Source organism: Eptatretus burgeri, chromosome 2, assembly GCF_056783735.1.
Source record: "Eptatretus burgeri isolate ZD-2024b chromosome 2, Ebu_testis_v1, whole genome shotgun sequence".
NCBI lineage: Eukaryota > Metazoa > Chordata > Myxini > Myxiniformes > Myxinidae > Eptatretus > Eptatretus burgeri.
Genome location: NC_140962.1, coordinates 80,890,830 through 80,906,302, shown reverse-complemented (window position 1 = coordinate 80,906,302; position 15,473 = coordinate 80,890,830). Strand labels below are relative to the sequence as shown.

Sequence of the window (15,473 nt, the reverse complement as noted above, 5' to 3'; positions counted from 1 at the left end):
CACTGACCAACCTGCGGTGAATGAGTGAGAGGCCCAAAGACTCAGCCTCATTGCGGGCAATGCCAATGATCCGAAATGCCTTGGTTTCTACAGCGTGAAGCCGAGAAAGGTGGGAGGCAGGAGCACCAGCCCAGAGTGGAGAGCAGTACTCCATCAGGCTGCGGACAAAAGCTTTGTAAGTGGTCAGGAGCTCAGGTGGGCCGAGGAAGGACTTTGCACGACGGAGGATTCCCAGTCGGCAACTGGCTTTGGAGGCGAGGTTTGAAATGTGGCTTTCCCAGGAAAGGTCATGGCAGATAGTGAGACCCAGAAGCTTGAAAGAAAGGACTTCTTCCAGAGGATTGTTGAGAAAGTGGATGGGGGGATTTTCTAAACGGTCCTTTCGAAGAGACATGGTGAGAGTGTGAGATTTGTCCGGATTGAAAGACATTTTCCACGTGTTGGACCAGTTTGTGATTTTATCCAGATCTGCAGTGAGCGAAGAAGCTGCTGCTTGCCAGTCTGAGGGATGACCGATGGTACGGCAGAGGGTGGAGTCATCAGCAAACAGATATAGAGGATTTTCCAGAGAGTCGGAGAGATCATTGATGAAAACCAGAAAAAGAACAGGGCCCAGAACGCTCCCTTGAGGAACTCCAGCCTGGACAGGAAGAGGGGGTGAAAGAACTCCATTTAGGGCCACACGGTGACTGCGACAGGAGAGGAAGTCTGCGAGCCATGAGTTGTTAAGAAGTATGTCAGCGGTATAAATTCGAGTGACTGTATTGGTGATTTAATCACGCAACATCTTGACGACGAATATTCTGGCTGAACTATTGCATCAATTCAGTGCAGCAGCAGGGATGATTCGCACGCTACTCTCGATCGTGCCGATTTTGTTTCCATCGAAAGTTGTCCACCGCTGTTCGTATTAAAAGATTTCGATGCCAAGTACGTCAAAGTTTCCCTGCGAGATGCTGATATTCAGCCTTCAACGGACCAGAAATCAGCCTTTGATGTGCTCATGGAGATGGGGAGACGGTACGATCAGATGCCCACTGAAAACTTAGCTGGTTATCGCTCTGATTGACCGTTTTGAGCGTGTTGACTCTGAGTAGACACCTTTTTTAAATCATATCCAGCACTATGCACCGGTGTGCACGCACACATCTATGACTTGGACAGTAATTTTCTCAGCATTGTTTCCATTTGTTAGATGATCCAACAGGTTCTTATAAGAAAAACATGCCAGACTATATTGTAAAACCAAGTTTTAATCCTTCTTTATTGTTTTTCCCATCAGATGATACAGTGAACATGGACATCCTGCATTTGAATGGTTTTCCATCTTCAATGTTTTCTTAGATCCTCCTGGTCCGGGATTTATATTTATCCTCCCCCCCTCCTCCTCCCCTTGTCTTTTTCCATGGAACATCCGAAAAAAAAAATCATAAAAATATATAATTTCTAAAAATTGAAATTTTGTTTATATTTCGACCTCCCGACCTTACATTTTAGCTGAAGAACTGCGTAAACCAAGTTATAAAATAACTAAGGCCCAACCTGTCACTCGTACCACATCATGTTGATCATTTTTATAACTTGGTCAAACATAATCACATTGTCTCATCCTTGACTTCTGAAACAATCTACATTGTCAAATACCGCTCGTGAACCATCGTCGTCTTCAGACTTGGCTGTATTAAAATAAATTTTTAAATTCAACATTTATTTAAATTTAATATTAAAATTTATTATTTTATTAAAATTTTAATATTAAAATCATTTGCAATGAGTGCAAAAAAGTGGAAGTATCTTGACGAATATATTCGATTTGGATTTGTGTCTCTCCAAAAGGGTGACAGAGATACCCAGTGCGTAATATGCTACAATACACTGAGCAATGATGGCATGCGGCCCACATGCTTGGAACGCCACTTGAAGACATTGCTACCTGCTCTCGCTGCCAAACCCAAGGCATTCTTTGAAACAAAAGGCAGTCCTTGAAGTAAGCTAAGATGGACGGCAGTGGAGCATTTCGGCAACAGACTTCAAAGGTTGTTCAGGCTTCCTATGAGATCGCCATGTTGATTGCAAAGAGCAAAAAGAGCCATGACATCGAAGAGACTCTCATAAAACCAAGTGTACTGCGTGCAGCAGAGCTCGTTCTGGGGAAGGATAGCACAAACAAGCTTTCCCAAATCTCTATCAAACGATACCGCCAAGGGAAGGATCGATGAAATGTCTCAAGACATCAAAGATCAAGTTCTCGACCAAATAAGAGCTTCTCCTGTATTTGCCATCCAGTTGGACGAAACGACTGATGTTGCTCAGTGTTCTCAGCGACTGATGTATGCTCGTTTCGTGTCAGGCAATAGTGTAAAAGGGGAAATGCTGTTCTGCCATCCCATGGAAAGTTATACAACAGCAACAGATTTTTCAAGTGGTATCAAACTTCTTCCAGGAAAATCAACTTTCGTGGGACTCGCTGGTAGGGGTGTGTACTGATGGAGCTCCAGCCATGTTTGGTTTGCAATCTAGTTTCATAACAAGAGTGAAAGAAAAAAATCCATCTGCTTTTGGTACGCACTGCATCCTTCATTGTGAAGCCTGAGGATCCAGAACTCTACCTGCTGAAATGAGGGATGTCGTGAACCTGGCTATCAAGGTAGTCTACTTCATCAAAGCTGGAGCCTTAAACAGTCGGCTCTTCAAACAGCTGTGTGTGGATATGGATTCTGAACACCAAGCCTTGCTTTTCCACACAAACGTACGATGGCTTTCGAAGGGAAACATGCTTGGACGGCTTTATGAACTACAACAAGAAGTGGCAACATTTTTAGATTCGCAGCAGAAAGCAGATCTCCATGACAAGTTCCAGTCTGAAGGATTTTTGCTATCTCTAGCTTACCTGGTGGACATCTTTGAAGCGCTGAATGACATTAACCTCAAACTCCAAGGGAAAAACATCAACATAATCGTGCACCATGACGTCATTCGACCCTTCATGGCCAAACTCGACCTCTGGAAATGTCGAATTCAGGATGGAAATATAGCCAGTTTTGCTAACTTGGATTCTGCTCTCAGTCATGGTAACCTTGATTCTGAATTAAAGAAACAAATAATTACTCATCTGACTGAATTGAAAGCAGAATTCATCAGATACTTTCTGGATATAGATGAGAAGCACGAAGCCTGGAAATTCATTCGGAACCCATTTCAATGTGAAGTCGCTGATATTTCAGATGAAGTGCAAGAGGAGTTTCTTGAGTTAAAGTTCAACTCCTCGGCTGAAGAAGACTTCAAAAAACTGGATCTGGAGACGTTCTTGGTCACGTACCTTCCTGTTTACCCTTTGATCTCACATCAAGCTCTTCGGATTCTGACAATGTTTGGATCAACGTGTCTTTGTGAAGCTGCATTTTCCACGCTCGTTGCTGTCAAGACCAAGTACAGAAACAAGCTGAACGTTGAAAGGGACTTGCATTGTGCTCTCTCTGGCATTCGACCACGCATTCAAGATCTGGTGGCGAAGAAGCAATGTCAAGTATCTCATTAAATATGCTGTGTATACGAGTGTTGCTTATAAAGAATTCTTTGTTCAATAAAAAGACTAAAAACACACACTTTTTCAGTTTTTCTTTTTAATTCAGGAGGGATTTTTAATCATTTGGTTGAAGATGTGAGGGGGGGGGCATGGAGTGGAGGCAAGGACTAACTATTACAGGGGGCGTGGTGGTAAAAAGGTTAAGAACCACTGATTTAAATTCAGTGATTTGAAATCGGTGCCGTGTAAACCAGCCTCGTCAATTTTAAAACCACCAATTTGGTTTGTGTTTTGTTTGTGTGTGTGCATTTGTATTTGTATGTACTGTGTTTGTATAGTATTTCTACATGCACATGTGCAGAGAATACAACTTTATGGCGCTGTATTATTCATGACTCAATGTGAATTATTTGTATGCTATAACATTGGGGCAGTTGTGATTATACATCGTTTTAAGAGAAAGCCTCATCCAGCTAAAAAAGTAATGAGATCTACCCTCCTAATGTAGTCATAAACAAGCAAGAGCTGATTTGGTCACGGGCGATGTTTCACCCGCGTTCCAGTGGGCTTCCTTCAGCCAATTGACCACAAGTCTCAGCACGTGTCACTTTTATTCCTGGGGAAACAATTCGTTTCCAGTTACGTGCCAGTGCAAGAAGCCAAATGAGACGAGTTTTAAAAATATTATTATTATTATTTTGTGTGTGCCAAATGTTAAACAAAGAACACCAATCGCATCAACAATATTCTGCTCTGTTCTTTTTGTTCACTCGTGATCTGGTGATGTATGTATCATGGTGAGTAAATTCTTGCTCACCTTGTCTTGCACCATCCAAAATGTTGGGTTTTTTTGCCATTTGTATCAGAGGATTGTATTGTGTGGGTATGTCCACCATCTCCTCAGTTCGACCACCTTCTCTGCTCTGGATGTGGCATGCCTCCAGAATCAGTCATGTTGTTGGATGTCGTATCTAGACACTGGTCCCATCCAAGTCAATTTTGTGGCCATATTGCAGCCAGTGGTGTGAGGTCCAATGGCTCCAAGCTTCTGCCCAGCCTTAACCATGCTACTCCTCCACTTCCCTCTGTCCTCGGTCAACTTTCTCCACTCTTTGACCACCCCCACCTAACTGATATCCCTCCTCACACAATCCTCCCATCTCAACCGTGTATTACCTCCTTTCCTCCGACATTGCTCCCTCAACCTCTCCGCTCTTTTTGCCATTCTCTTTTTCCCACATCCGCACCAAGTGTCCAGCCCATTTCAACCGGTATTTCACCAATCTCCCCGTCAAGCTCATCTGCACATCAGTCTCCTCGCTCAGTTCATCCATCCTCCTATCCACCCTCTTCATTCCCACAATTCTCCTGACCCACTTGTTCTCGCAAACCTGCAGCCTGTTGTCTTTCTGTCAGCGCCACCACGTGCAGACCATAAAGGTAGGCCAGCGTTGTATATGACACCAGAACCTTCCCTTTAAATTCCCATGATGTCTTTCTGTCTGCCATTAATTGATCCCACCAACCTCCACTGCACCTCTGCCACAGATTTACCATCCCCGGTCACTGTTCCCCCCAGAAACTCAAACCTATTTCCCTGTCTGATCTCGCTCCACTCTAATCTGATATTGTATACCGCTCCTTCCCAATTCCATATCCAGGTGATGATGCATGATGTCATCGCTAGGTGCCGAAGGAAGGGAGTACTCAGTTTTTGCTTCGTTTGTTTTATTTATTCTTTGTCTCAGTCATCCTTTGAGCTAGGAAAATGATATTCGGCTACAACAGTGAACAAGTGATTTGGCTATTAAGGATGCTTTTGATTTATTAATTAATCGATTAATTATTCAATTTTCAAAAAGTTACAGATCCATATGAAACGGTCATGGTTTCGGTATGCAATTAGCCAATTGATTTAGCCAAATTGATTATTTTACGATTATTATTTATTTATTTTAATTATGCAATTATTGTACACCGCTCCCTCCCAATTCCGTCTCCATGTGCTGCACGGCGGCATCGCTGGGCGCAGAAGGCACCCTGGCAATGTTGTACGCTGGAAGATTTATTATTTATTTATTTGGCATGGGAGTGGTGTACTTTGTTCCTGTACTTGTCCATTTCTTTTCTCTGCTGCCTGACCCACATCACCTCACATTTTATTTTCACATAAAAAGTGAAAATAACCCAAACCTTTACATAGTACTATATATATTGTTACAGTTGTTGAAATTCACAGAACACCATTCAGGTTCCCCGAATATCAGTTATTCCGATAAGTGTGTGTCCAGGTTAGATTTCCCCACCAATGTATAACGGGAATTATTCGTGTGCCCGGCTGTGAATCTTGAAGTAGTGTTATTCTTTTCTATCAACATCTCATCAACACCTTCTCCCACACTCTTCCAGCCGAATAAGTTGTATAAAGCAACCCAAGAAGACCAACACTGTTTTGAACCATTCCCAGTGTTCCTCAACAACTATAAAGACATTCACACATAGTACACACATGAGAATCCCAATACTACACACCCCCTCAGTTACCGGACCGGTTTCATTGCTTATTGGCGAATCATCAGCGACAGCGCAGACAGAACGTATACCAATGAGGCTCCCAAGCATGTACCACATGCAAATGTCAAAAGCAATCAATTGCCTCTGCGGACATGTGCCAGTCATCCTGACATCCAGCACCCGTACCGTCGCTTCGCTGATGGTAGTTGAACACCATAACCCATATATCTGACGTCCGTAGGCGACTGAATGCCACACGCTAAGAGTCGGGATGACGGATTTGGTCAGGTGGAGGTGTAGTGAGGCAGTGTTATGTTTGGGACGTCATTACGGCATAATGTTTGGCACTAAGCTAGGCCTTTACGGCGTTGTATTAGTCCTGACTCAATGAGAATTACATTTTGCAATTTAGAAAATAGAAAAAAACAATTTAGCGTCCGATTCCTCGGAACATAAAATTATTTAATAATATTGTTTTTTTGGTGAATATGTGTTTTGATTTATTAGGGCAGTTAGGGTTACATTTATCTCAATAACAGCTTGATCTCCATATTACGAAAATGAACGCTGGGTTGTTCATGGTAAACATAGTGTTTCTGGAATTAAAATAAAATTGCAAATATTGGCTCTAAGCTGGGTTACTGTATTGTAGCCTATATAAGTTCTATGGTTCAGCTACCATCAGTGAAGCGACGGGTTCAATGCTAGTATAATATAATGTGTGTGTTTTGAGCTATCATTTGTATTATTTAGTGTATGGCAATGAAAAGCCATCACCATTCACTTCTGATAATTTACTTTATGTTTCAACTGCCAAGTGTCGACTCCAAGCTTCCATTAATTCATGGTGTTTATGGACATACAAACACAGAATTGAACACAATTAATTAAGATTTGTTAACCTGCAAATAAATGATGCTGATGAAGTTGAAGTCATGATGGACAATGGTGATAGATCATCAGCCCCACAGAGCATAGCCATGATTGTGACGTGTACTACATTCTATTTATTCAATACTATAAGGGCAACCTGTTCAGTACAACTTGTTCTGGTGAAATTTTCAGGAAATCGCTTCAAAGTTTGTAACTCCCCAATTGTACAACACATGAAATTGACTATTGTTACAGCTTCAACAATTTCATCTTTTTGCAGTGGCTCTTGGAACTGCAGGTTGTCCTAGTATCTTGCTAAAATAAATGAAGTAATCTGGGACAATTGAAAAGAATGAAATAAGTGGAGTGTCTGCCTCAATTGTGGATATGACCTTTAGAGATCTCTATCTCAATCACAGGTTTTTCTCCATCGAGTCCATCGGCATCTTTTTGTTTGCGTTTTATTAATCTTTGTTGTCCCCCACCCCTTCCACAAGGTCGGAGATGGCTGATCATAAGCCCATGTGCTTTTATATGTGCGATATTTCAAAAACAGTTCAAAATTTAGCTTTCACATTCCACAGATCTATTCCTCATTCCACCCAAAAAGCTCTTTTTTTAAGGTCTGTCCATCTTGAGTTCATTTAAGGTCTGAGTTGACTCATTCTTTCAAATTTATAGTGAAGTAGCAAATCAGACTAAACCTTTTGTTCTCTGAAAAGTGTCACTGCACGTTAGGAGGCAGGAAAGGCAGCTTGCCCCAAATTTGGTGCAAAGCCAATCTATATCATGTTCTCGAGTGGATGCACCAAATTTTCTCCTGTTGGATTTGTGCTTGCACTTTTTCCCCCCTTTACAATTGCAAACCTCATTAAAGAGTGAGGTTAAATTGTGACAGTGAGGTAGCAGGACAACAATTTGGAGCAAACACCAAGGGAATAAACACAGGAAAGGAAGGAAGAGAGGGTAGAGGAGGAAATTGAAATCATCTGGACTTGAAATCTCAAAATATTGTTGACTGATTTGGACGAAACTTCGTGGACAGGTTGGCTGTGTGACGAGAACAAATTGGTTTGAGTTTGATGATAACCCAGATCTGGATCTGAGAATTTTTAAAGTGATTCTTCACCATTGAGTGATAGGGCCAAAAACAATGCATTGCATAGCACGATGTTGCAAAAACTTGTGGACAGATTTGGACGAAACTTGGTGAACAAGTTGGGTGTGTGACAAGAACAAATGTATTCGAGTTTAGTGAAGATCCAAATCCGAGAATTTTAAAAGTGATTCTTCACCATTGAGAGATGAGGACAAAAACAATATACGTACTGTCAGATACCGACGTTTGTGGGGGATACGTTAATGAAAAATGCTGCCAATATCAAATCCGTGAATGTCGGAGCATTGTTTCAATGGGGAAGAAGGGGGGCTAGATTTCTGACGGTTCATGATTCACCAGGGAAAATCAAAAATCCTGTGGAAAAAAAAAATAATAATAAACGCGAATGGAGAAGCAGGTCAGAGAAACCGCAAACACGTGAAGCACAGGGCCTCAAATATAGAAGGTCAGAAACCCCGTGAATACGTTAAAAAAAAACTGTGAATATGTGAAGCACAGGGCCGCAAATGTAGAAACAGGTCACATTTTATGAGCCGTAAATATGTGTGGTCTATGAATAGCGGAACCACGAATGTAGGAGTCGACAGTATAGCATGTTATCTCAAAAAGTTATGGACGGATTCAGACAAAACTAGGATGAGTTGGGTCGGCGACAAGAACAAACCGATTATATTTTGGTTAAGGTCCGGATGCAGTTCTTCCTACCAGTGGGATACAAAAATGTAAACTCTTCGGCCTAGTGAATGTATGCGCTCTTCCGAGTGCTGTCCTAATTTATTCTATTATCATTTTTATTCCTCTGCAGTGCCTCAGCACGAATCCAGTTCCGCCTGCCAGATGGATCTTCCATCACCAAGGAGTTCCCATCAGAAACAACTCTGGGAGCCGCTCGCCATTTTGTGGCTGAGGTGTGTCAGCACTCAAGTGTTTTCTGTTTGGGCTCAGTATGGCATCTTTAAAAATGAGGCAAAAGTCTTCAAAGAGGAAGTGCTATCTGAATAAAGTTGGTTTAACTCATGATTTGTTGATTTTTTTTTTTGTTTGTTTTTTTGGGGATTCTGCATCAGGCGCATGCATACATAGTGCTTGTGGGATGTTGTTTTGCTTGCAGATTTGGTTATTTGTGGAAGATGATATTTTATGCAATGATGATTATTATTATTATTATTTTTCTGAAATAAGCTCATGTCGTGGGGCTCCTGTGTCCATCCGTCCGTCCTTACGTACATTAACATTTGACTAAAACATCTCACAAACTACTTGACCGATTATGGACCAAATTTGTATGATGCATCAGAACAGCAAAGTCTCATGGGGCTGTGCTCCCCATCTGGATGCACCCACTACAAAGGGGGGTTTGCCCCTAATATTGGTATTTTCTTCAAAAATCTTCTCAGAAACCGCCAGATAGATCCAGACCAAACTCACCATGCGACATCGGGACCATGCTTTTAACCTTAAATTGTGCTCCTCATGGCTATGTCTCCTCCAGAAAGGGAGCCACAGGCCCCCTCCCAAAATCCCTCATTTTCACCCAAACATATTCTCCACAACTGCCTGAGCGATACAGACCAAATTTGGTACAATACATCAGGACAGTAAGGTCTCACGGGGTTGTGCTTCCCGTCCTAATCTGCCCATTTTAAAGGGGAAAAAAGTTGGTAAAAGTTGTGCTCCCCATTGACCGAACCACTTCAGGAAGGGGGGCCGTGGCCCCTTCCCCCCATATCCCTCATTTTCACTCCACATGCTGGAGAAATAACCGTCTGTCCCCCACAGCGCTGGGGTTATAAAATTTATTTATTTTTACTGACCTAATTTTTGCATACTCATTTTGGGACACAAATCTCATTCTTGTATTTGATACCTTTGTTTCATTGCATTCACTGCAATTATTTTGCCATTATTGTTAATTTTCCAGTTTCAAATGAAAACAACACCGGTTGCTTGTTTTCTATTTGAAATCGTATTATTCCAGACACCTACAATTCCAACATCATGCTCAAAATATTTTTCCACCATTCTCCCAATATTTGGTGGCACCTTTTAAAACGCAGTAACTCCACTACAATATAAATATCTACACTGTTATTTATCTCACTTGCTCGGCTGTGCAACGTGGGGCTTTTTCCTTTTCCGCCAAAACTGAAATTGTGCTCGACCTAAAGTCTGAAAAGGAACCTGGTGCACACAAATGAACATTACAAAATAGGACAATGTACTATTTGAGGGATTCTATCTCTCTTCCCTTCCATCCTCTTGTCTCAATCTTTTTGGAAATAGTCATAACCAAGAATGCTGTACAGGGGGTCACTGCTAATGTCTCCCTGCTATCCATCATTTCGCATACAAGTCCTTAAGTTACTTCGGAACATTTTCATCATACATCCAACAATTCCCCGCACTTACGTCCATTGGACGAAAAACCCGTTACCAAATGTCCCACCCTACAATGCTTTGCGTACCAGCTTCCCAGCGTTCCACCCCACAATGCACTGCATCATCTCACGCTGTGCATTGTTAGACTTAACGCCACCACGTACTGTTTAGTACTGCACTGTATTTTTATCTTTTGTGTACTTTACTGTGGTAATCGTTGAACAATGAGTGGTAAACGAAGTGGTAACGAAAAGTGTGAACCTGCACGTAAGCGGCAATACAGTTGTGTGACTCGATGTCAAATTAGACATAGTGAAATGAAATAAGAATGTTGAATGACCAGCTGATATCACTCACTATCTTGGTTTGCTGTCAACGACTGTTATAACAATTTTAAAGAAACGGCATGACGTGTGGCATGCAAGACGTGTCGTTTGGGTAATGTGGCTCTTGCTACAGGCATGGCTGAAGTGGGCGTGACACCTGTAGTGGGAGTGGTGACCGTGGGAGATCTCCATGAGGTTCCGTGTGGACACCTCAGGGTCGCAGCATGAGTGTGCTGGCACGAATGCATGTGCTGGCACAAAGGCTGGAGTTTGGGTCCATGGGGGAAACAACTTGGCTTCGTGGGAAGAATTTTTTGGATGGCGAAGAACTGATGCAGGAAGCTTGATAGACAATAATCGATTTTCAAGGTGTAAGACCGCTAAATTATCATTGTAAAATAGTGATAACAGTTCTGGAAGGAAGATAAAAAGGTGTTTGCATTTTCAGATTTGCTTAATTTATTTTATTTTTATTCCTCCACTGAGAAAGTTGCCAGTGGCATGATGTTTTTGGGTTGTCTGTCCGTCCATGCTAATTTTCTCTGTTGTCTCTGCAACCGCTTATCTGATTGACAAGAAATTTTCACCATATGTGTGACTACTCATGCAGAATGTTTTTATGATAGTTATGATGTCATTCATCACTTAGTGTGGCAGCCATGTTGGAAAAAAGGAGAAATTTTGGACCTCTGTATCTCTGAATCTGCTCCGGAGAAAAAATTGAAACCTGGCACATGTGAAGTACTCCCATTCATCTATCCATCCATTGGGACCATACTCTGTACAGAGCGTTGGTGCTGCCGAAGCAGTCTCCTGGGCTATTTGGCAAAATCCTGGATGGGTCACCACTCCGACATGGGATACTTGAATGGCTCAATCCAAAGCCCATCGGAGCCCATCTGATAAGTGGGCTCGAAGCCCATCTGATAAGTTGTGATGAGGTTCCCTCGCTGAGAGAATCTAGTGAGCAGGATCAGCATCTGGAAAACGAGCCACATGTCCATAAAGCCGCAGCTGATGCTCACAGACGATGCAGGTAACAAATCTCATTTGAGTCTCTCTCAGCAACCGCTCGTTGGACACAAAGTCCAACCAGCGATAACCAACGATTCTCCAAAGAGACCTGGTACCAAAGTAATTAAGTCTCTGTCTCAGATCCCTGGTCAGAGTCCAAGTCTCACATCCATAGAGCAAGACTGGAAGTACCAAGGACCTGAAGACTCGGACTTTCGTCCTCCCGCACAGGTCCTCAAGAATTATCTGCGCAAAGACTTTGCCTGGCACTGAGAGCAGCGTCACCCCTCAGTAGTTGTTGCAGTCTTGGCGATCACCCTTCCCTTTCCAGAGAGGGACAACAAGGCCCCTCTTCCAGTCAGTTGGGATGATGCCTGTGTTTCAGGCAAAGCACAGAACTGTATGCAACGACATGAGCAAAGCATTTCCACCAGCCTTGAGAAGTTCAGCATGGATGCCACAGATCTCAGGAGCTTTACACCATTTCAACTGGTTCACCACAGCTTATGTTTCCAAAAACGTATGTGGACCACAGTTGATTGGAGGGTCAGCAATAGGAATTGTAACCCCCTGACATCCAACTCGACAACTGGTGGACCAGCCTGGTACAGCCGCTCAAAGTAACCGGACCAGCGGGCCTTAACTTCGGACTCCTCTGTCAAGAGCCCACCTGTCTCTGCTCTAACTGCAGTACACCGAGGGACTGGCTTGGAGGAACGCAATGTGCAAATTCCCCTGTAAGCAGGACGAGAATCACTTAACCACAAGTGATGCACCACACCCTCACAGATTCCTCGCACATAGGCCTCCTTGTCCACCGTTTGTGCACGTACAATTTTATGCCTCAGCTCCCTGAACAGCTCAGCTCTGCCATTCAGCCTGGTCCTGTGGCTGTGGTCAATGGTATCCAGTGTCGCTTGAGAGACAAAATTCTTCTTCACCCTCCGATTAGTTCCAAGACTATCTACCAGCAACATCAACGATGGTGGTCTTGAAGGTACTCTACAACTCTTCAGGATCCCCCAAAACACCCAGACACCCAAAATCTCTGTTCAGCCTTTTCGCAAACACCTCAGCTACCCTCTCATCCGTGAGCTTGCCAACATCCAGCCTGGGCTGGGATGGTACCATTCTCCTGGATTTAAGCTGAAACTTCAGAGTTGCCACAACAAGCCTGTGGTCAGTATTGAGGAACTGAGCACTCCGGTGGACCCTGCAGTTCTGGATCATCCTTCAGTGACCATCAATGAGCACAAGGTCAATCTCCTTTGCCACACCGCCAGTGTTGGAATACCAAGTCCAGCGATGAGCTTGTGGGCACTGAAACCATGAGCCAGTAACCTCAGTCCATGACTTCTTGCAAAGTCAAGGAACTTTGTGCTGTTCTGGTTCACAGTTCCAGACCCATGGGGACCAATGCATGTCTCATAACCATCTCAATCAGTTCCAGTTGATGTATTGAAATCCCCCAAGACTAGAAGAGTATCTCACCTGGGTCACTGATCATCCACAGACTCGAGCGTGACATTGAATGCGTCCTTCACGGTGAGATCACTCGCCTCGGTCAGAGCATTTACAGAGACCATGGAAATGACACCCAAGGAATGACGAATCCTTCGTCTCATAATACGCTAGTTGACCGGTGTTACCTCAATTATCATTGGAGTCAGCTTATTGGACACAGCTGCAGCAACTCCTTGGGCATGGTAACCATCAGAGCGACCAGACCAATAGGTGGAACCACCGGCCATGATCTCGCCTCAATCTCTCTCTCGCCGCAATCCAGTCTCCGAATCTCAGAGAGTGCTGCAATACCGATGTCCAAACGCTTGAGCTCAGATGATAACAGAGACAGCTGATCATCCTCTCTTCGGGATAGGATGTTCCAGGCACCCACCCGAAGGGACTGCCTCGGGTTAACCCAAGGAGACTAACGTCTGGTGGACGACACCTCAGCACCACCCCGACACACACTACCGCAATTTGCGCCGGGAATGCTACCCCGTGGTTTCCCTCCTATCAGCAAAGATTGGGGGTCCCGAATGCTTTGCCCCAATCCTGTCATTTGGTGAGCTGCCCTGTGAGGGGAAGCTGCACAGGAGGTACTCCTACGGAGTGGATTTTCAGATTTTCTTTTTGTTTCTGATGCTTTTGGAATGTTTTGTGAAATGAAGGGTTTTACGGTGGCTGCAGTGCTAATCCTGCCACCAACCTCCTCATAAAAAGTGACCCAACTGCAGAAGGACATCCGCAGACACAGTTGGGCATCTATATATTAATACTGAAGGACCAATTTTGTGCTCCTCCTTGCGGTCACGTCACATTTTTCTCCGTACTGTGACCTGGACTGAAAGAAACTTCGTACCTGTAAGAGTCCATCACACATAGTGGCAATAGTCAACTTTCAACTCTAAAGCAGAATAAACACTTTTCGTTTTACATTCATTTACATGGCGACGTGTGACTTCCCGCTGAGAGGCGTCAGGACGTCATGACATCATCGGTCATTCGCTGACGTCATTACGTCTGTCGTCGGCAGACCGTCACCGCTGAGAGGTGTAATTCCACTCCTCGAAAATAGCGTCTGCAATGTAAAACCCTCTTCTGCACATGCTGACTACCTCAGATTGTGAATTTGGCACAAAAATTGGAAGAAACATTGTATCTTCTATATATTAATATTGAAGGACCAATTTTGTGCTCCTCCTCGCGGTCGCGTCGTTTTTCTCGGTACTGTGACCTGAGAAGTTTTGACACGGTGTTTGTACGTCAAAGTAGACACGTGCACAAATCAAGGGACTTCTTCACAAGGAGTAGTGCACACCAAAAATGTTGTGTACAAGGATGTTTTGTAGGCCTCATTAGGTAAGGCTATGGAGTACATCAACTGGGATCCGGCTCTTACAAGAGCCGCCACTGGTTGTCATATTGGGATCATGGAACAGAATCCGTCTGTGACGGGGTTTCAGCTAGTTAGATATTGATGGCCGTTGGCTCACAAGGAGCTCCTCCGCCCTTTGACAGGTTTTGTTTTCATCCTGCTGGGTGTCCATTTCATACACCCTCCTCACCAAGAAACTTGGTGGGGGAGACAGTTTAGTCGCTGACAACTCGACCATGGAATAGGTTAGCACAGGTTTACATGTTGCCTGCAGCAAGTCACAGATGTAATCTGACCTGACCTGACACAACTTGTCACTTGTCGTTTCTAATTAAAAAACTCATCTCCTCACCCATTGGCTTGTGCAGACATACATTTTGTGCGAGTATAATAAATTGCAAGAACCTGTACTTTATTCAATTGTGTGTGTGGAACTTCTCTCTTTTGTGGGGGATTTATTTTGGGCCGTTTTTCCCGGGAATTTTTTTTTGAGTATGCAGGTTTGACTTCAATAAATTCCATTTGGTTTTGGCAAATTTTGTGTATGAAAGAAATTGATGCTCCAAATTGTGCCTTCTCGGCCTGAATGTATATTTTTTTTAAAAACCAGCCTTTTTACAGCCATTTTTCCCTGCTGAGCAGGGGTTAGCTTTTTTTGCGGGCTGCATGCAATTATGGTTCCCTTCTTGAGGCAAATGTTTTGTTTTTTTTATGGCTGGATGCCCTTCCTGATGCCAACTCTGGTCCCCTCTTACGACACACAGGGATATGGTACACCTATTCTAACCAGGGCATACACCGGGACCAGTACACTGGTACTCATTTCGTCGACCTCAGAAG

At 43.5% G+C, this 15,473-nt stretch overlaps 1 protein-coding gene across 1 annotated transcript in view; it reads left to right on the top strand.

Annotated features, from left to right (window-relative positions):
* Positions 1-15,473, top strand: part of UBXN4 (UBX domain protein 4) — a 77,044-nt gene that overhangs the window by 51,038 nt on the left and 10,533 nt on the right. The window contains exon 10 of the mRNA XM_085870020.1: positions 8,839-8,941. Within this exon, the coding sequence (XP_085726146.1) occupies positions 8,839-8,941 (103 nt within the window). The remainder of the gene's footprint in view (positions 1-8,838; positions 8,942-15,473) is intronic.